The sequence below is a fragment of the Ovis canadensis genome, chromosome 2, assembly GCF_042477335.2.
Source record: "Ovis canadensis isolate MfBH-ARS-UI-01 breed Bighorn chromosome 2, ARS-UI_OviCan_v2, whole genome shotgun sequence".
Taxonomy (NCBI): domain Eukaryota; kingdom Metazoa; phylum Chordata; class Mammalia; order Artiodactyla; family Bovidae; genus Ovis; species Ovis canadensis.
In genome coordinates, this window is record NC_091246.1 from 42494912 (window position 1) to 42513011 (window position 18100).

Consider the following 18100-nt stretch of genomic DNA (forward strand, 5'->3'; position numbering starts at 1 on the left):
CAGCATTAGTATCATATGTCACTACACTGAGTTAGGGGCTTCCCAGCTGGCACTATTGGTAGAGAACCTGCCTGCCAACGCAGGAGATATAAGAGACTTGGGTTCAGTCCCTGGGTTGGGAAGATCCCCTGGAGGAGGGCATGGCAACTCACTACAGTGTTCTTTCCTGGAGAATCCTATGGACAGACAAGCCTGGTGGGCCATGGTCCATAGGGTCACAGAGTCAGACATGACTGAAGCGACTTAGCATGCACACACACCAAGTTAGACCCTTGTCTCCTAGAATGTGAGCTCCCTGGAAGCAGCAAGCCATGGCTGCCCTTCCAGGTCTGGCTCCCCACTGCCCAGCAAGACCAGTGAGTGCTGGCAGACATGCCCTGCAGAGCCCTATCTGGAGCAAGACTGAACTGCAGGAGCAGGGACCAGGTCTATCTGGTTCCACTACCTCAGTGACCGGCCCCGGGCAGGGGTCAGTTGCCCAGCTGTGAAAGAGGGAGGGGTGGGCACTGTGATGTCTTGGTCACCTGCCCTGTCTCGTCTTCCGCAGGATGTTTGCCGCCCGCAAGAAGCAGCGCTACTGGCCATACTCCATGGACTGCACAGGCACGGAGGCCCACATCTCCAGCTGCAAGCTGGGCCCTCAGGTGTCGCTGGACCCCGTCAAGAACGTCACCTGTGAGAATGGGCTTCCAGCTGTAGTGAGCTGCGTGCCTGGCCAGGTCTTCAGTCCTGAAGGACCATCAAGATTCCGGAAAGCCTATAAGCCAGAGGTGAGAATGGGGTGGCAGATTTGGTACCTGGAGGGGTGGGCTGGTGGTTAAAGGATCAGACAGGGAACACCCTCTCCCCCAGCCAAAAGAACCAGCAGCAACTCGGACCACTTTTCTAGAGGGCAGGAAGATGCAGGATACTTGTCAGGGCCAGCCTCACTGATAGATGCCACTGCTGGGGTGTGACAAGCAGCTGGGAGCCTGCCCCCAATCCTTAGCACCTCTACCTGTCCTTCTGGCACTGCTGCTCAACTCTGAGACTAGTGTCCCCCCTGTGGCAGACAAACACCCACGAAAGGGCTATGCCTCACTCCTGACCCTCACAGGTTCTGTGTGCTGTCTGTGGACCGGCATGAAGGGTCGGGGTGAGAACTAGGGGCTCCTGGGCGATTCCCAGAGAAATCAAGCATCCTAGAGCCCTCGGCAGGCTTCCCTGGTGTCTCAGATGGGAAAGCAATCTGCCTGCAATGCAGGAGACATGAGTTCAATCCCTAAGTTGGGAAGATCCCCTGGAGAAAGGAATGGCCATCCACTCCAGTATTCTTGCCTGGAGAATTCCATGGACAGAGGAGCCTGGCAGGCTATAGTGCATGGGGTCACAAAGAGTCAGACACAACTGAGGGAGTAACATTCACTTTCAGAGCCATTGGAAACGTGATCCATCTCTCAAAAGCACAAGAAATCAACTACAATGGTTTTCAAACAGGTTTTACTTATTCTGCGTCAGAAAGAATAACAACTTTTAAAAGCTTTCAGAGTTAGTACAGTAAGTCCCTACATATGGATGACTTTTGTTCCAAGAGTCAGTTAAAAATCCATTTTGTACATAGTCCAGCAAAATTAGCCTAGGTACCCAACTAACACAATCAGCTATGTACCACTGCTTTTACATTTGCTTCCGAACATCCTAGGCTTGAAATAAAAATATCGTACTGCTATAGTCTATGGGGTTCCCTGGTGGCTCAGTTATAAAGAATCCACCTGCCATTGTAGGAGACAAGGGTTCGATCCCTGGGTCAGGAAGATCCTCTGGAGAAGGAAATGGCCACTATTCCAGTATTCTTGCCTGGGAAATGCCATGGACAGAGGAGCCTGGTGGACTACAGTCTATGGGGTCGCAAAGAGTCAGATACAACTGAGCGACTAAACAACAGCTACTACTGTTTAGTGTCTAGTGCTGTATAGGAAGGTTCAGAAAAGCGCACTTGCAGAGGATGCAGCCACGTGACAATGGACGCTGGACACTTGAACTAACTTATGTAACTGGGCATGCAAACACAAGTTCACACCTTTGACGGTTCACAACTTGAAGGTCCGTACATAGGGGACTTCCTGTAAGTGGAAACATCCTCACCACATCTATGTCATCTGTGCCTGTTATCACACTGTATGTTTGTGAATCAGTACCTGCATGTGGGGGGAGGTGTATTAAAGAGGTGTGGATGCACATCTGAATTATCATCCCCATCTCAGCTGATGGATTCCTCAGGACTGGTGAGCTCTCCCGGCCAAGGCAGGCTTGATGACTCCTCTGAAGAAAAGTGAAAGAGAGTGAAAATGTTAGTCACTCAGTATTGCCCGACTCTTTGCTACCCCATGGACTGTAGCCCACCAGGCTCCTCTGTCTGTGGGAATTCTCCAGGCAAGAATACTGGAGTGGGTTGCCATGCCCTCCTCCAGGGGATCTTCCCAACCCAGGGATCGAACCCAGGTCTCCTGCATTGCAGGGGTATTCTTTACTACCATTTGAGCTACCTGGGAAGCCCCCCTGAAGAAGAGCAAGTGAACTATTCTCTCTTTCCTCGGAAATCACTAGTTGGCTCATCTTTTTCCCACTCTCTTTTCGCACATATCCCTAAAGGTTCTCTGTGACATGCATGTTCTGGAAACTACTAATCCAGGCCAGTGGGTGGGAACAGTAGAGGGATAGTGTGGGAAAGAGAGCTAATCATTTATTAAGGAATGATGCCCTGTGCCAGATGAAACTTGGGAATTGGTACTGGGGGGAGGATAGTAACAGCCCCTCCCCAAGTCGAGGCAGCCCCACTCTGCGTCTGCTGTCCCCTCCCCCATTTCTCCCCCATGCGTGGGTTTGTGCTAAGTCCCTTTAGTCATGTCTGACTCTATACCACCCTATGGACTATAGCCTGCCAAGCTCCTCTGTTCATGGGATTCTCCAGGCAAGAATACTAGAGTGGGTTGTCATACCCTCCTCCAGGGGATCTTCCTGACCCGAGGATCGAACCCACGCCTCTTGTGTCTCTTGCATTGGCAGGCAGGTTCTTTACCACTAGTGCCACCTGGGAAGTCCCTCACCCCAGCTCCCTCTCCAATCTCTCCTCTCCGTCAACATCTATCAACCTGCTCGAGGATGGGGAGTGATCCTCTATCTACTTATCCTGTAGAAATGGGAAACTGATGCAGAAACCAGATAAACAGCTTTTGGTGCTGTATTTGGAAAGGCTGGGGTGGTGTATTTGGACAAAAGAATAAGCCTTAAATAAAAGGCATGAAGTGAATGCAGCAAGTCCAGGCATTGACCAGAGGGTGTGGGAACTCTTTGGGGTGTCTTCCAGACACTTCTGGCCAGCAACCAGCCCTCCCCCACCCTCAGCCCTTCCCCACACACATCTCACGTGTGCAGGCAGGCCACACAGGCACACCTGGACAGTGGCAGCCCCCATGGCCCCTCGCTTCCCCCCCCCCCCCCAGCCACATGATTTGATGGCCACATCCTTTCCACAGCCTCAGCCTGAGCCTCTGAGCTTGCCTCATGTGTCATCCGGAATACTAGGTCCTACTGTTTTGGAATTCCTTTTACTGTGTGGTTGAAAGCAGAGGAATCAAGTTATACCAAACAAATTTAAAAAAAAAAGATCAAGCGAGGCTTACATCACATTTTCCCTTCTTTGTTTTCCTCCAGGGCCAGCTGACTCTGCCTGGCCACTGCTAGATGGGGTGAGGTTACTTGGAACTCTGCCTCCCACAAGCTTGAGTCACGGATGGTCCGCTCCATGGGAAGGGGACCCTGGAATCTGGCTAGGCAGCTTGGGAAGGGAAGTAGGGGAAGGGAAAGGTCATGATTCTACAGCCATCTGGCTGGATCCAGCAGCTGTATTTGTCGTGTTCTGCTAAAGCTAGAATAAAGATTCCTGAAGCCAGTGAGGGGTTTTGCAGCCCCTCCCTGTCCCTCTTTTCTTCTCCCTCTAGTGCCAGGGTCATTACCAAGGTCAGTAAATTGGGGTGCAGACCTTGACCGGAAGATGGAGACACAGGCTCTTGTTCAATGCCTTGGCTTTCAAGGTAACGGGTGATGGTTTTCTTAGAGGTGGTGGTGGTTTTAGTTGCTAAGTCATGTCCGACACTTTCAACCCTGTAGACTGTAGCCCGCCAGGCTCCTCTGTCCATGGGATTCTCCAAGCAAGAACACTGGAGGGGGTTAAAGGGGATCTTCCCAACCCAAGGACTGAACCCGCATCTCATGCATTGCAGTCTCCCGCACTGCAGGTAGATTCTTTACAGACTGAGCCACGAGGGAAGCTCAAGGTGACTGGTGTATGTTAATGTTTGAAAGACACTAGCACCGACCAGGCCTGCCTCATTCAGGGGTGGGATGAAAGTGGGATGCCTCCATCAGTGAGTGGGATGGAGTCCGGGGCTGTGAACTGCAGAGGCCAAAGTAGAACAGTGACTCTGGTCTGATCCCACACACGCAGAAGGGCTGCACAGTTACCCCATACTCCCTTTGTATTGAATCAAATAGAATCAATAGTTCAGAGCCTCACAGCCTTCTGAGTTGCCCACCCCAATATGCGCGCATGCACACACACACACACACACAGAAACTGATGCAAAGCAGGGTATGTGGGCAGATGGGAGTCAAATGACCTGTCTCCTATCTTGTAAGGTATGATCCAGTGGGATTACTATGCTTGTGAAGAGTGGATCTTACTCCTGTGCAATTATAAATAAACCCCATAAGACTATTAAGGCTTCATGGCCGATGGTGAGCAATTAGGGGCACTTAAACTATAACTGGGGCTTCCCAGTTGGCACGGTGGTAAAGAATCCACCTGCTAATGCAGGAGACACAGGAGATGGGGGTTCAACCCTTGCTTTGGGAAGACCCCCTGGAGAAGGAAATGGCAACCCACTCTAGTATTCTTGCTGGGAAATCCCATGAGCAGAGGAACCCGGCATGCTGCAGTCCATGGGGTCACAAAATAGAGGGACACCACTTAGTGAGTGAACAACAAACTGTAACCACCTACTCTCTCTGAATATCTGGTGGGGCTGTATCTCCTGAAGGGCTGGCCTGGTCTGGGCTTGGAGTAGAGTCAGGGGTGGCAGAAGCAGGAGTGGTGACCAGGCAGAAGTCCAGCTGCAGGACAGATGTTGGTCTTAACCAGTGGGAGGCTCCCCATCCCCTTGTCTGGGCAGAGCTCCAAGTCTTGGCTGCCTTGCTGCTGCCTTGGTCAGGCCCCGCCCTCTCACCCTCTGTCTTCTTTCTCCTGCCTCTCATGGGCCTGCAGGGCAGGATTCTTGCAGTGTGATCACCTTAGTGCCCCGGAATCTCCCCTAGGATTGGACAAGCACTCTGTTCCACGTCTGATAGAATTAGGATCCGTTTGGAATCTGCAGACGTTGTGGGTAGGAGTGTCTTTTGATAGTGCTGAAGCTTCAGGTTCTGGAGTGAAGGAATGGAGGGAAGTACTAGTGGTTAGGTCCTAGAACAAGTATGGAGTGGGATGAGGGGTTGATGAGGGTCCCTGAGGGGCTGCCCAGTGGTCCAGGACAAAGATTGCAAAGGGAGCATGCAGCAGAGCTGAACACACAGGGAGCTGCCTGCTTTCCATCCCCTCCACAGATGCTCACACAGATGGAGTGCTGTCATCTCCTAGTCTGGTGCCTGGGTTTGGAGAGGGGAGCCAGGGGGGCATCATGAAGAGAGGGGAGTAGGCTGTGCTCAGCAAAACGGTGTGTCTCTTCAGCAACCACTGGTGCGGTTGAGAGGTGGTGCCAACGTCGGGGAGGGCCGCGTGGAGGTGCTCAAGAATGGAGAATGGGGTACCGTCTGCGATGACAAGTGGGACCTGGTGTCTGCCAGCGTGGTCTGCAGAGAGCTGGGCTTCGGGAGTGCCAAAGAGGCCATCACAGGCTCCCGGCTGGGGCAAGGTAAGGCATGGGGAGAGTGTTCCTTGGCCTCTCTTCACAGAAAGCATCATGTGGGAGCCCAGCCTGGGCTGGCTTTGTCCTTTCCAGTCCCTTCTGGCTTTGCCTCCTCCCTCCAGCACCTGCTTCCCAGGTGGCACTAGTGATAAAGAACCCGCCTGCCAATGCAGGAGACATAAGAGACGCGGGTTCTATCCCTGGGTTGAGAAGATCCCTGGTGTAGGAAATGGAAATCCACTCCAGTTATTCTTGCCTGGAGAATTGCATGGACAGAGAAGCCTGGTGAGCTACAGCCCATGGGATCGCAGAGTCAGACACGACAGAGCACACACCCACATATCCAGCACCCCTGCTCTGTTAGACAGTCCTACGCTTCTCTCCAGGTAGTTCAAGCTGGAAGGGTGTTAGAGAATGTTGTCCCCATTTTATGGATTTGGAAGCTGAGGCCCGGAGAAGGAAGTAAACAACCAAGATAAGACAACATATTAGCAACCATTGGATATTCTAACAGAGGTTTCCCAGCTCCTAACCCAGTGCTTCCCACGGCCCCACTGAGAAAGCTGGAATTTCCAGGCCCTTTCTCCAGGAGAAGAACTCAGAATTCATGAGGCTGTGGACCACCCTAGGCACAGAATTCCAAATCTTACTTTCCCTGCTAGGGTAGCACTATGAACATTCCTTCCCTGCCACCAGAGGTTGGGAACAGTTTGCCCTTCTCCCAGTGTCTTGAGCTGCTAAGGGAAAAAGGGGCCTGGTTTTTGTGAAGTGTCCCAAACAAGTCTTTCTTCTGAGCAAGGAGCAAAAGTATAGGAGGCTTTCAAGCCCGTCAGCCTGTTGTGAGGAATGATGTGAACGTGACGCGAGAGCACAGTGGGTAACTTCCTCTCCCGAGCCCTGTAAAGGCCATTGCTCGGTGTCAACCCCTGCCCCGCAGAGAATGGAACCTTCACTCCAGACTCTGCAGCCCAGAGAGCGTCCAGCCTTCCCCCCAGAGAACTGTGTTGAGCAGAGGAGACCAGTCATCTGGAATCTTCTCGCCACTGACCCCCCGGCAGGCTGCTGCAGCCCGGGGACTGCTGTCGTTTCGAGAGGGTGGGGAGGAAGGAGAGTGAGCTGCCGGCGAGGGTGGGCTGTCCTGTCCTGTGGGGAGGGGATGTTTCCACGCTGTCAGACATAGGGCCGTTGCCCTGCAGAGAGGAATGTGGTTAGGTCATTGATCACAGCCTGAAGGAAATAATAGCCAGGGGACCCGAGAGAGTCTTCGAATCATAGATGGCATTGCTGCAGAAGAGCTCAGAGGTCATCTGGTCCAAGAGATGAGAAATCTGAGGCTCCAGAGAGCAAGTCTGAGGCCACACCCATGGTTAGTGGCAGAGAAGCGTGGAAACCTACATCTTCTAACTCTCAGGTGTAGGTTTCTCCCTTGTCCCCACCTTGTCTCATCCTGCTACCTTCAGAGCATCTCTTACCTCCATTCTCCAACACCCCCTGGGTGTTTCCACTGAAGTTTGAGGGTCTTGGATGGACTTGAACTTTGAGTGCCAGCTGGTAGTGACCCCACATGACACTCCTCCTCCTCCTCTGTCGTGGTGAGCTCCTTGTGGCTCCCTTGGGTCTCAAATAGCCCCGGAGTCCATTGTACTCATTGGCTGGTGCATTGGTTTGTGGTCTGCCAAGCCCCCAGGACAGAGACCACTCATTCCGAGGAGTGGACAAGCACTGGATGACATAAACATTCCGCTGTTCATGGGTGTGTGCTGTTTGACCTAATTATTTCACTGCCCGGAGCAGCCAAGTGTTTCCAAGGGCCCACGGAACTCTTGGAGAAAGAGACAGCTGGCATTTGCAGTGCTGTCCTTGAAAGAACCATTGGGTGATTTATCACCTGCTGCCACGCTGGACAGATCACCTCCGGTAGGCAGGAAGGGAAAAGTCCACATTCGATGTCAATTCACAGAGGAGCAGACAGGGTCTGTCCTCAGCTCAGGCTGTGGCTTGTGGACCAAATGACCACACCTACAGCAACGATGGTGAAAGGGCAAGGGCTGAGGGTTAGACAATCTGAGTCCTGGTCCTGGCCCTGCCACCTACATGCTTGGTGACCTTGAGCAACCTTCTGGGCCTCAGATTCTTCACTGGGTTCAGGGTGTCTTACGTTCTGTCTGGCTCCAGCCTCCTGTTCTCACCAGTGTGGATGTTAGGTCAGAGTCAGGCACTGTGCTTTGTTTTCTGAGATCCCCTGAAAACATCTGGATTCCAGCTATCTGTTTACACACCCGCCTCCTCAACCTCGCCATGCCCAGCTTATAGCACTCTGTGTGTGCTGTGTATGTGTGTGCTAAGTTGCTTCAGTCATGTCCAACTCTTTGCGACCCTATGGACTGTAGCCCGCCAGGCTCCTCTGTCCATGGGATTCTCCAGGCAAAAATACTAGGGCATGGGTTGCCATGCCCTCCTCCAGGGTACCTTCCCCACCCAGGAATCAAACCCACTTCTGTCTCCTGCATTGGCAGGCAGGTTCTTTACCACTAGTGCAGCCTGGGAAGCCCTATAGTGCTCTGGGGATATTCATTTTATCAAGAATGAATGAATGAGTTCCAGTTGCACAAGCAGGATCAGCTGAACAACCACTTGGTCAAGAATTTCCAACTCTCCCAGACATCCCTAGTGGTCCAGTGGTTAAGACTTTGTGCTTCCACTGTAGGGGGCCCAGGTTCGATCCCTAGCTGGGGACCTAAGATCCTGCATGCCAAGTGGTGCAGCCAAAAGAAAATTCTAACACTCCAGACCCACACTATCCAATAGACATAAAACGGAAAGTGTTAGTCACTTGGTCATGTCCAACTCTTTGAAGCCACATATGTAATGTTATTTTCTAGTAGCCATGTAAAGAACAAATAAAAAGGAACAGGTGAAATTCTTTTAAGTAATCTATTTTCTTTAATAATATATGTATTTCCAAAATATTATGATTTCAACATTTGATCAATATAAGTACTCTTGATGAGATAGTTCACAGGTGGGGTACTGACTCTCTGAAATGCAGGATGCGTTTTGCGCTTGCAGCCCATCTCAGTCTGGACTGGCCACATTCCAGGGGCTGAGTGAGGCAGCAGCCACTGCACTGGATGGAGCAGCTCGAGATCAGTCCCTTTCAGACCCTGAAAGGCCTGAAATTCAGGCCTGAAATCTCTGATCAGAAATACTGACAGCATGTGCCACGCCCGTAAAGCCTAAACAAAAGTCTCCAGAAACAATGCTAACATGCAAAACAGATTGCATTGTCCTCATCTATTCTACTGTGATCCTTAAAACTAATGGCAACCTGCAGTTGATTGTGGGTCCAAAGTCCATAACATTGTTCTGAGAGGTTGGCCGTGGCTTCTGTCCCACATCCTTCTCCTGCCCCAGGCCTGTGGTCACAGGGTTCAGGTTGGGGAAAAGCAAGGCCAAGGTGGAGGTGGGGGAGGCATAGTGAGTGGATGGACAGTCCAGAACCCAGGATGAGGGGAAAGCTGGGGTTCACAATGCAGCGGATGACACCCAGATCAACAAAAGGAGCTAGGAGCTCACAGACACTGCTGGGCGAGCTCGGCTGGACATCCAGGCTGGTATTCTTCAGTAACACCTCATACCCTGCTTGACTCACAGCAAAACTGGGTGGTATAGGGAAGAATGTCAGAAATCCTCGCTCTTCCATCTCTGCACTCTGCCTTGGTGCACCATGAATGTGCAGGCTTCAGGAAAGTGGGTCCCCAGATGTCTAGAGACAGCCTTCTGGCCTTACATCAGTTAGGCCAGAAGGAGACTAAGCAGTTGTTTAATCTTTAAGCCATGTCCAACTCTTTGCAACCCCATGGACTATAGCCCACCAGGCTCCTCTGTCCGTGGGATTTCCCAGGCAAGAATACTAGAGTGGGTTTCATTTCCTTTTCTGGGGGATCTTCCTGATCCAGGGATCGAACCTGGGTCTCCTCCATTGCAGGCAGATTCTTTACCACTGAGCCACTTGGGAAGCCCCAAGCAGTTGTTAGCTGGAGTCTAAAGTGTTAAGGCTCTTGCGTTAATCTCTTCTCTCCTGTCTAGTCTCAGAGTTTAGCAATCCATACACATTTATTGAGTACTGTTTGGGCTGGAGCCTGGAACAGAGAATTCATTTCTTCCACAGACATTTCTAGTAATGGTTTCTGCTCTCTAGGAAGTTAGCTCAAATGGATGAAATAAGAAATAGCACCAAAGGTATTTTACACTAACAAATAGATGATGATATATAAGAAATTATCCTGATAATATTAGGAAAAACTCGAATGAACTTTTTTGACCAACCCAGTAATTCTTATCATCTATTGAGTTCCTGGTAACTTGACACAATTGGTTTCATTCAATATTCAAAAGCCCAGTCCTGCAAGAGAGACATTGTTATTGCCTTTTACAGATGGGGAAAGTGGAGTTCAGAAAGGTCCCGTCACTTCCCAAGGAGACGCAGGCTGAATCTACTCTAAGGCTGAAGCTGCAGCTTACTGCCTTGTAAGCAAGAGAGAAAGATGTAAAAAGTAAATGCTGCAGATGAGAGTGAGGCTGTTCAAGCCGAGCCACACAGGAGAAAGGACTCACAGTGCTCCCTGAAGGCAGACATCTACTTAGATGGGCAGAAAGCAGGAGGTGTTCCAGGAGGGAGGAGGCAGAGGGAGCACCCCTAGATGATGGAGAATATAGGCACTTCAATGGCTCAGCTCTCTCCAGAGCAATCTGCCGCTCCTTCCAGCAAAGGGTTTCCTCCCCTGACTCTCCTGAAAGAACTTCAGAAACTCAGCAAAATCATGCAGTGAGTCAGACTGCCTGATTTGAGTCCTGGTTCCTCTGTTGGGCCGTTACTTTATCTTCGGTCCCCAGTAGGGTCCACTCTGTTGAGTTGTTGGGGTGATGAAATGAGTTAATATAAACAATGTGTTTAGGACAGAATCCAAAACATAGTGAGTGCTCAGTAAATATTAGTACCATCTACCACCATCACCACAACCACCACCACCATCCTCATCACCACCACCATCATTCTCATCACCACCATTATCACCACCATCCTCATCACCATCATCACCACCATCACCACCACCACCACCATCACCACCACCACCACCATCATCATCACCACTATCGCCTCCATTTTCATCACCATCACCACCATTATCATCACCACCGCCATCACCATCATCCTCATAATCATCTAACAAGCCTCTGCTCTAACTGCACATCCAAGTCCTAGGTTGCCGCCTGTTTCTGAGCCCGTCTTAGTTCATGAGCCATGGCCCTGCTTGCTTCAGTCTCTGTTTGGAATCTATTTTGCACAGCGTTTCTGCTCTGAGTCCTTGGGTGTTTCTCGCCATAGTGACTGATGTGTTTGTTGGGGTTTTTTTGGAGGGAGGGGAGCTGCACTATGTGCCATATGGAATCTTAGTTCCCCGACGAGAGATCGAACCCATGCGTCCTGCAGTGGAAGCACAGACTGTCAACCACTGGAACATCAGGAAAGTCCTGATTGATGTGACTTTATAAATTTTATAAAATTCCAAGGAATTGGTGCTTCTTCATTTATGAATTTCCAAGGAAATGGAAACTTGGCTCTTGCCTATTACAGTCGGTTGCTCCTAGAAGTTAATTTTTAGCCTTAGAGTCTAGATCCCAGGTGTCTCCAGAAACCCAGAGCCACTTGGGGCTCCAAAGTGCAGAGAGTTACCTCCATCTTTATCATGTACCACATTATGTTACAAGTCTGTCTAAGTGTCTACATCCCCCAGGCACATCCTGTGAGCTTGTCATGACAGGGACTGCTGTATTCCTCTGTGAGTCCCCAACACTGGTACGGAGGCTGACGATCAACAGGCACTTACTTAAGTCAAGGGTGTCCATTCAGATACTGTTTGCAGCACCTCCTACTTGCTAGTCTCTGGTTGGTAATCCCCAAGGAACATAGATGTAATGCCTGCCCTGTGGGACCTGCAGCCCAGTGTGGAATCAGACAGACATTAAATGGAGAGCCACCAGGATACAGCCTGAAGTGGAGTGCTCAGTGGAGGTGACCTGAGGGGACCCAGCTTAGATGAGGCTTAGAAAGGTTGTGCCATTGAAGTGACATCAGACCTGAGCCCTGAGGGTTGAGCAGGAGTTCACTGCTGAGGAGAAGGAGGAAGAGGGTCCAGGCAGAGGGAATAGCCAAAGGAGAGACATGTGGTCAAGCTGCAGGGGGAGCAAGCATAGCTGGGACGCTTTGTGGAGTCTGGTCCCTGTTTGGACCATTTGGGAACTACTTGTATCCTGAACTGCAGTGAGATACTATTACAGGGATTAAGACAGGGGAGTGACATGATTAAACATGCATTAAAAAGCCTCTTGGGTTGTGCATGGGGAATATTTTGGAATAAGCAAGCAGGAGGGAGACTAGAAGCTGTCATTTGTCCAAATGGGAGGTGACAGAGTTAGATGAGTGGCAGAAATGAAAAGCACTGAGGTGGAGTGAATCTGGGGGGGGGTGAATAGGACACGATGATGGATTGCTTGTCTGTGGATAAAAGAGGAGGAGGTGATGCCTCTGGGTTCTGGCAAGAACTGGGAGGATGGAGGTGCTGCTTCCTGAGTTAGGAAGACGCTGTGGAGAAGCAGATTAGGAAAGGTCCTCCTGCTGAAAGCAGAAAGAACAAAAGCAGATGACTCTTTCAAGTTCACTCTGAAGGGGAGGAAAGTGACAGGCCAGAAGGAAGTATGGGGTCGGGGAGGGGTCATCATAAAGATGGGAGATTTTATGGGATCAGATGAGTGCTGAGGGATAGACCCAAACCAGAGAATGATGGTGAAGATCAAGAGAGAGAGGAGATCACGGAGCAGGGCAAGGTCCAAGGTGGGGGTCGAAGCAGCCCAGAGCTCCCAGGAAGAACGAGACTTGGATCCATCTTTATGGGCTAGACAAGGAGAAGTGGTTTTGTGAGGTGAGTTGAGTTGAATACTGACAAACTGGGAATTCCCTCTCCCCAGCAGTGGGGAATTCCCCCTTGCCATCCCAGTGCCTGTACGGAAAGCTTCCCACATGTGCATTAGGGGTCACTGTGGGATGTCTTCTGTCTGCCCCCGCAGCTCCACGCTCCTCCTTGTCCACATGGTTCAGGGCCCTGGAAGGCAGGTTTGGATGTGGCCAGCAGGGAACACTGGGGGAGACTGGAGGTGGGGAGGAGCTGGGTCTTTATTCTCCTGCGGGCCGCTGTGTCCCTTCACTGAGGGTAACAGCTATTAACAGGTGACCTCCCCACAAGGCTCTTTTGTTCTCCTGGACCAGATATTAACATCCTTCCCTCATCCCTGGTGGCTCAGATGGTAAAAAATCTGCCTGCAATGTGGGAGACCTGAGTTCAAGCCCTGATTTGGGAAGATCCCTGGAGAAGGGAGCAGTTTCCCACTCCAGTATTCTTGCCTGGAGAACTCCATGGTCAAAGGAACCAGGAACCTGGTGGGCTACAGTCCACGGGGTCGCAGAGTCAGACATGACTGAGTGACAGACACTTTTCTTTCTTGAGGGCCTGGGGGTGGTATTAGTCCACACAATGGACTATCCATTGCAATTTTGTGATTTCCTCATGCTTTGTTCATATTTTTATTTTTAAAATTCCTTTCTGTAACTCAGATCATCCAATCTGAGAATGCCGTCTCTTTCCTGCAGGGAGTCCAACTAGCCTGTGAGAGTTGCCCCTTTAAGATTCATCAATACACAGAGTGTACAAGTTGAGAAGGGAACTTAAATGCCCTCCAGACCAGCTCCTCTGTTTCAGTGAGAAAACCAATATTCAGAGAGGCTGAGTGAGTTGGTTAAGGTCGCATAAATTAGTAGCAACCTTTGTTCTTGTGGGAGAAGTGACTCCCAAGACAACATTCTCTCCAGGTAGAAGAGGCCTGGGTCATTGAGCTGTTGTGGGAGGCAGTTGGGAGCATTCTGAGGATGGGAGAGGCATGTTCTTACTGTCTGGGACTTCCTTTCCCATTGCAGAAACTTTCTTGTGGAAGCTTTCATAGTGCATGTTCATCTTCCATTCCCAGGGATAGGACCCATTCACCTCAATGAAATCGAGTGCACGGGGAATGAGAAGTCCATCATAGACTGCAAGTTCAATGCTGAGTCTCAGGGCTGCAATCATGAGGAAGATGCTGCTGTGAGATGTAACATCCCCGCCATGGGCTTCCAGAAAAAGGTGAGGAGCCTGGATGCCCAGAGGGGACTGTGTTGTGTTTTGGTCATTGAATCCGCAGAAAGGGTAGACCAGATGGTCTCAGGCTGAAGCTTGCCAACAGGTACTTTGATGATGAGCTCAGAAAGTTGTTGGGCTCTACTGCTGTCACCTTCAGTGGCCGTCACCTGGCTTTGGTGGAGGTGCGAAATGAAAAGGCACATGGATAAGCTCCACTGTCCCCAGATGTTGGGGATCCTCTGTGTGCCCCACCATACTCTTTGGCTGACATACAGTGTGATTGCAACTCAGTGCTTCCTGCAAAGGATTCAAGGACTGCAGCACCTGTGGTCCCCTTGGCAAGGGCCCTTTCCAGAGACCCAGGGGAACCACAGTTGGTCAGTAAAGCACACAGATGTAAGCACGATGTAGACAGTATTTGGAGACTAAAGACTGTACTTTGGTTTCCAGAGGGAAAGGAAAGGAAACCTTAACAGCGTTATGTCTGATATACACCCCTCCCTTCCTGAGACAGGATCTCTAAAAACCTGCATCGTGTACCCTCACATGGGTGACTTTTCCTACAGGGGTAACCAACAAGATTTCGCTAGGAAGTCTAGCCCATCCTCCAAAAAGGCCCAGTAAATCCTATCTAATGCTTCGTGCTAAACCATGAATTTGGTCATCAGGCTGGTATATTGGAAGAGCTTCCTGAGGGCTTATTTTTTTTAAATGAGCAAATGCAGACACGTTTGGATACAGGATGGCTCTCTAGCCAGGCTCTGACACTGCTTCTAGACCTTGGCATCATCATGTCAGAGGCACTACTGAACTAGTCAGCCACAACAGCTTATTGCCCCATGGGGCTAAAAATGTGAACTCGACAGCTCTCCGCTGAGCCGAGCATTTGCTTGTAAGTGAGCAGGGGCGTGCCACAGCCCCACAGCTGTGGGAAAGGCTTGCCATCTCTAATTGCTGAGCAGCATTCCAAGAAAGCCATACTAGAGCTCCAAAAGCTGACGTGCCAAGAGTCCCCATGTGCTGGGGTACCATTCACTTCAGACAGATTGGACTAGGGTGGAATGGGGTTTTCAACCCAAATGAAAGGCCTAGGCCAAAGAAAATGAGGTTTTCCACAAGGGCTTTATGGTGGGTGGAGCTGAGCCAGGCTGTGTGCCCAGTCATGCCAGTGGGGGCACCACACTCCTAGCACAGAACACCTTCATCCTTTCAGGGGAGGTGAGCCCTGTGATCAAGGGTGGGGTGTGGGAAAGCTTTATGCCTGAATCTTGCCATTTCAATCCCCTGGAAGGGCTTTCTTCCCCGGTGGTAAAAGATCTGCAGTGGTAAAGAATCTGTCTGCCAATGCAGGAGACATAGATTCGATCCCTGGGTAAGAAGATTCCCTGGAGGAAGAAATGGCAACCCGCTCCAGTATTCTTGCCTGGAGAATCCCGTGGACAGAGGAGCCTGGCAGGCTACAGTCCATGGGGTCACAAAGAGTTGGACACAACTGAGCAACTAAGCATGCATGCACAAGTCAGCTCATTACTGTCATTCACTGGCTGATTCCTTAATTAATCTCTTTCAGGTTTCAGTTTCCTCCTTGCAAAACAAGGAGGTGAGAGAGGTGATTCCTAGCTTCCCTTCCAACCCCCAGTTCTTTAAGAAATTGACTTTTTATTGAATGACTAATAAATAAAACTCACAGACATGAAACTGGGAGGTTTCATCCATTCAGCCACAGCCAAGCTGTGTTTCTTTTATTGCTGGGGAGACATGCCAAGGTGGGAAGGCTCTGGGGTGGCAGGTGGGTTTAGCAGGTGAGCTAGTCCACACAGGGTCCCCTGGCAGCCTTGCTGACCTCCGATTCCCTTCTGAACTATGGGCCTGGCCCTGTCTGGATGGCAGGACCACGCCCACGTGTGGAATGTGGGTTGGAGAGTGCCAATGCTTGCTTGCCTGTTAACATCTGGGTCCTGTTACCTCACTTCCTACCTGCCACCTCCAAAAACAGGTGAGGGACTGGTGAACTGCAACCTTATCAAAATATAGGGCGGCCTCACCATGCCCCACTGACTGGAGGTAGGTGTTTTGTTTCCTCTATTCATGCTCAGAAAAATTCAGTTTCCTGCACGTCACTCCCTTCTTTCAAACCGCATACTACTGCCACCAAGAACCAAAGGAATAGGAAAAAAGAAATGCCTGAGGTTGTTTTAAGAAATTTGGAGAAGGATGGACCTCCTCTGGCATCCTTGAGGGGTAATGAGGTGGAGAGGATGTGGGCCAGAGGCTCCTGGCTGACCCCAAGACCTCTTGGGGTTCCATGGATATTGGAACTTCAAGCCAGGCCACTTTTGGAATGGGGCGCCCAGGAGGGGAGCCCTGGGAATGGAGAGCTATGTATTGGGCTGAGTTTGAACTTCATGGCCAGCCTCTCTTGCAACCCCCAGTCTCCTCTAGGAAACAAGAAAAGGCCCCCAGTACATCTTGAGGTGCCTGGATTCTTCCAGGGGCAATGAAACCCAGCTCCCTATTACAAAGGTGACTCCAGGCCTGCTCAGCCTTGGAGGCATGGCCACAGCTTGGAGCTTTAGGAAGTGTCTCAAGGAGAGGCCCCAGCTCCCACTGAAGGCCTTATGTTTTCCTTGCCCCAGAGTCAGTGTGCAGCCACATTCTTCAGCCAGAGCTTCTCAGATTCCTGTTGGCTCTAGATCCTAGGGCAGGAACACCCTGGGCTGCACAGACAGTGAGGGACAAAGGACAGGAATCCTCCCAAAGAGAGTCCTAGAGACAGGAGCCTTCATATTGATTCTCAGTATAAGTGAGTCTCATATAAGACTCAAATCTTCATTTTGAGACTCAGACTTGGGAGCCCCACTGACCCCTGGTAGTGGGAAAAAGTTTGGACTCGGAATTCTTCAGGCTCCCCAATCCTAATTTTTGCAAACTTTAAGGTAACAAAATGAAGTCTGTTTTTTTGGGGGGAAGTGCTTAGGAGAGGGGCAGCAGAGGGAGCTAGCTGACCCCAGTGCAATCAGTAAGGCAGGGTACAGTCCATAGTGAAATAAAAAATAATGATAAACCCAATTATCCATCAGCACCGCCCACTGGCATTCTGAGTGAAGTGAAAGTTGCTCAGTCATGTCTGACTCTTTGTGACCCCATGGACTGTCCATGGAATTCTTCAGCCCAGAATACTGGAGCACTCCAGGAGATCTTCCCAACCCAGGGATCGAACCCAGGTCTCCTGCATTGTAGGTGGACTCTTTACCACCTAAGCTATCAGGACATTCTGAACTTCAGTGCTAACCTAGCCCCCAGGAGGGGTCCCTGCCCACAGCTTCCGGTGCCCCAGGGTACACCTCTGTGCAGGCCTGCGGCTTCACCAGCCTTGGTGCTGGGACTCGGAAACCACGAGGAGGGGAAGGGGAGAGGATCTGGACTTCCCAGAGAGAGGGAAGGCTCCAGACTCCCTAAATCAGGATGCAAGCCATTAGAGGGCTCAGCCTGTGGCCTAGAGGTCAGTCCTGTGGTCGCTATCACAGTCCCGGCTGTCGTTTGTCCTGGACAGTGTCCTCCAGGCCATAATCAGCCCAGGAGGCTGGAGACACAGAAGACCAGGTGGGTGGGGAGGGGGTGTGTGTGAGGGACTGGCACACCACTCCTTGCCAAAGATGCTTGGAGACAACTGGAGATGGTTTTCACAAGGCACAAAATTACGTGCTTTAGTGATTCATGGAGAAGAGAATGGCAACCCACTCCAGTATTCTTGCCTGGAGAATTCCATGGACAGAGGAGCCTGTCAGGCTATAGTCCATGAGGTCACAAAGAGTCAGACACAACTGAGTGACTAACACTTCCGTGATTAAAGCTTTAGTATCCTAGGCCTCAGGACCCAGTCTGACTCCAATGGACAATGCATACGAACCAGTCCCTACATACGAACCA

The 18100-nt window shown here is 50.7% G+C and overlaps 1 protein-coding gene across 1 annotated transcript in view; it reads left to right on the forward strand.

Moving 5' to 3' along the window:
• LOXL2 (lysyl oxidase like 2) overlaps positions 1 to 18100 on the forward strand; it is a 114042-nt gene that overhangs the window by 67013 nt on the left and 28929 nt on the right. The window contains exons 5-7 of the mRNA XM_069574004.1: positions 548 to 770; positions 5762 to 5945; positions 14022 to 14173. Of these exons, the coding sequence (XP_069430105.1) occupies positions 548 to 770; positions 5762 to 5945; positions 14022 to 14173 (559 nt within the window). The remainder of the gene's footprint in view (positions 1 to 547; positions 771 to 5761; positions 5946 to 14021; positions 14174 to 18100) is intronic.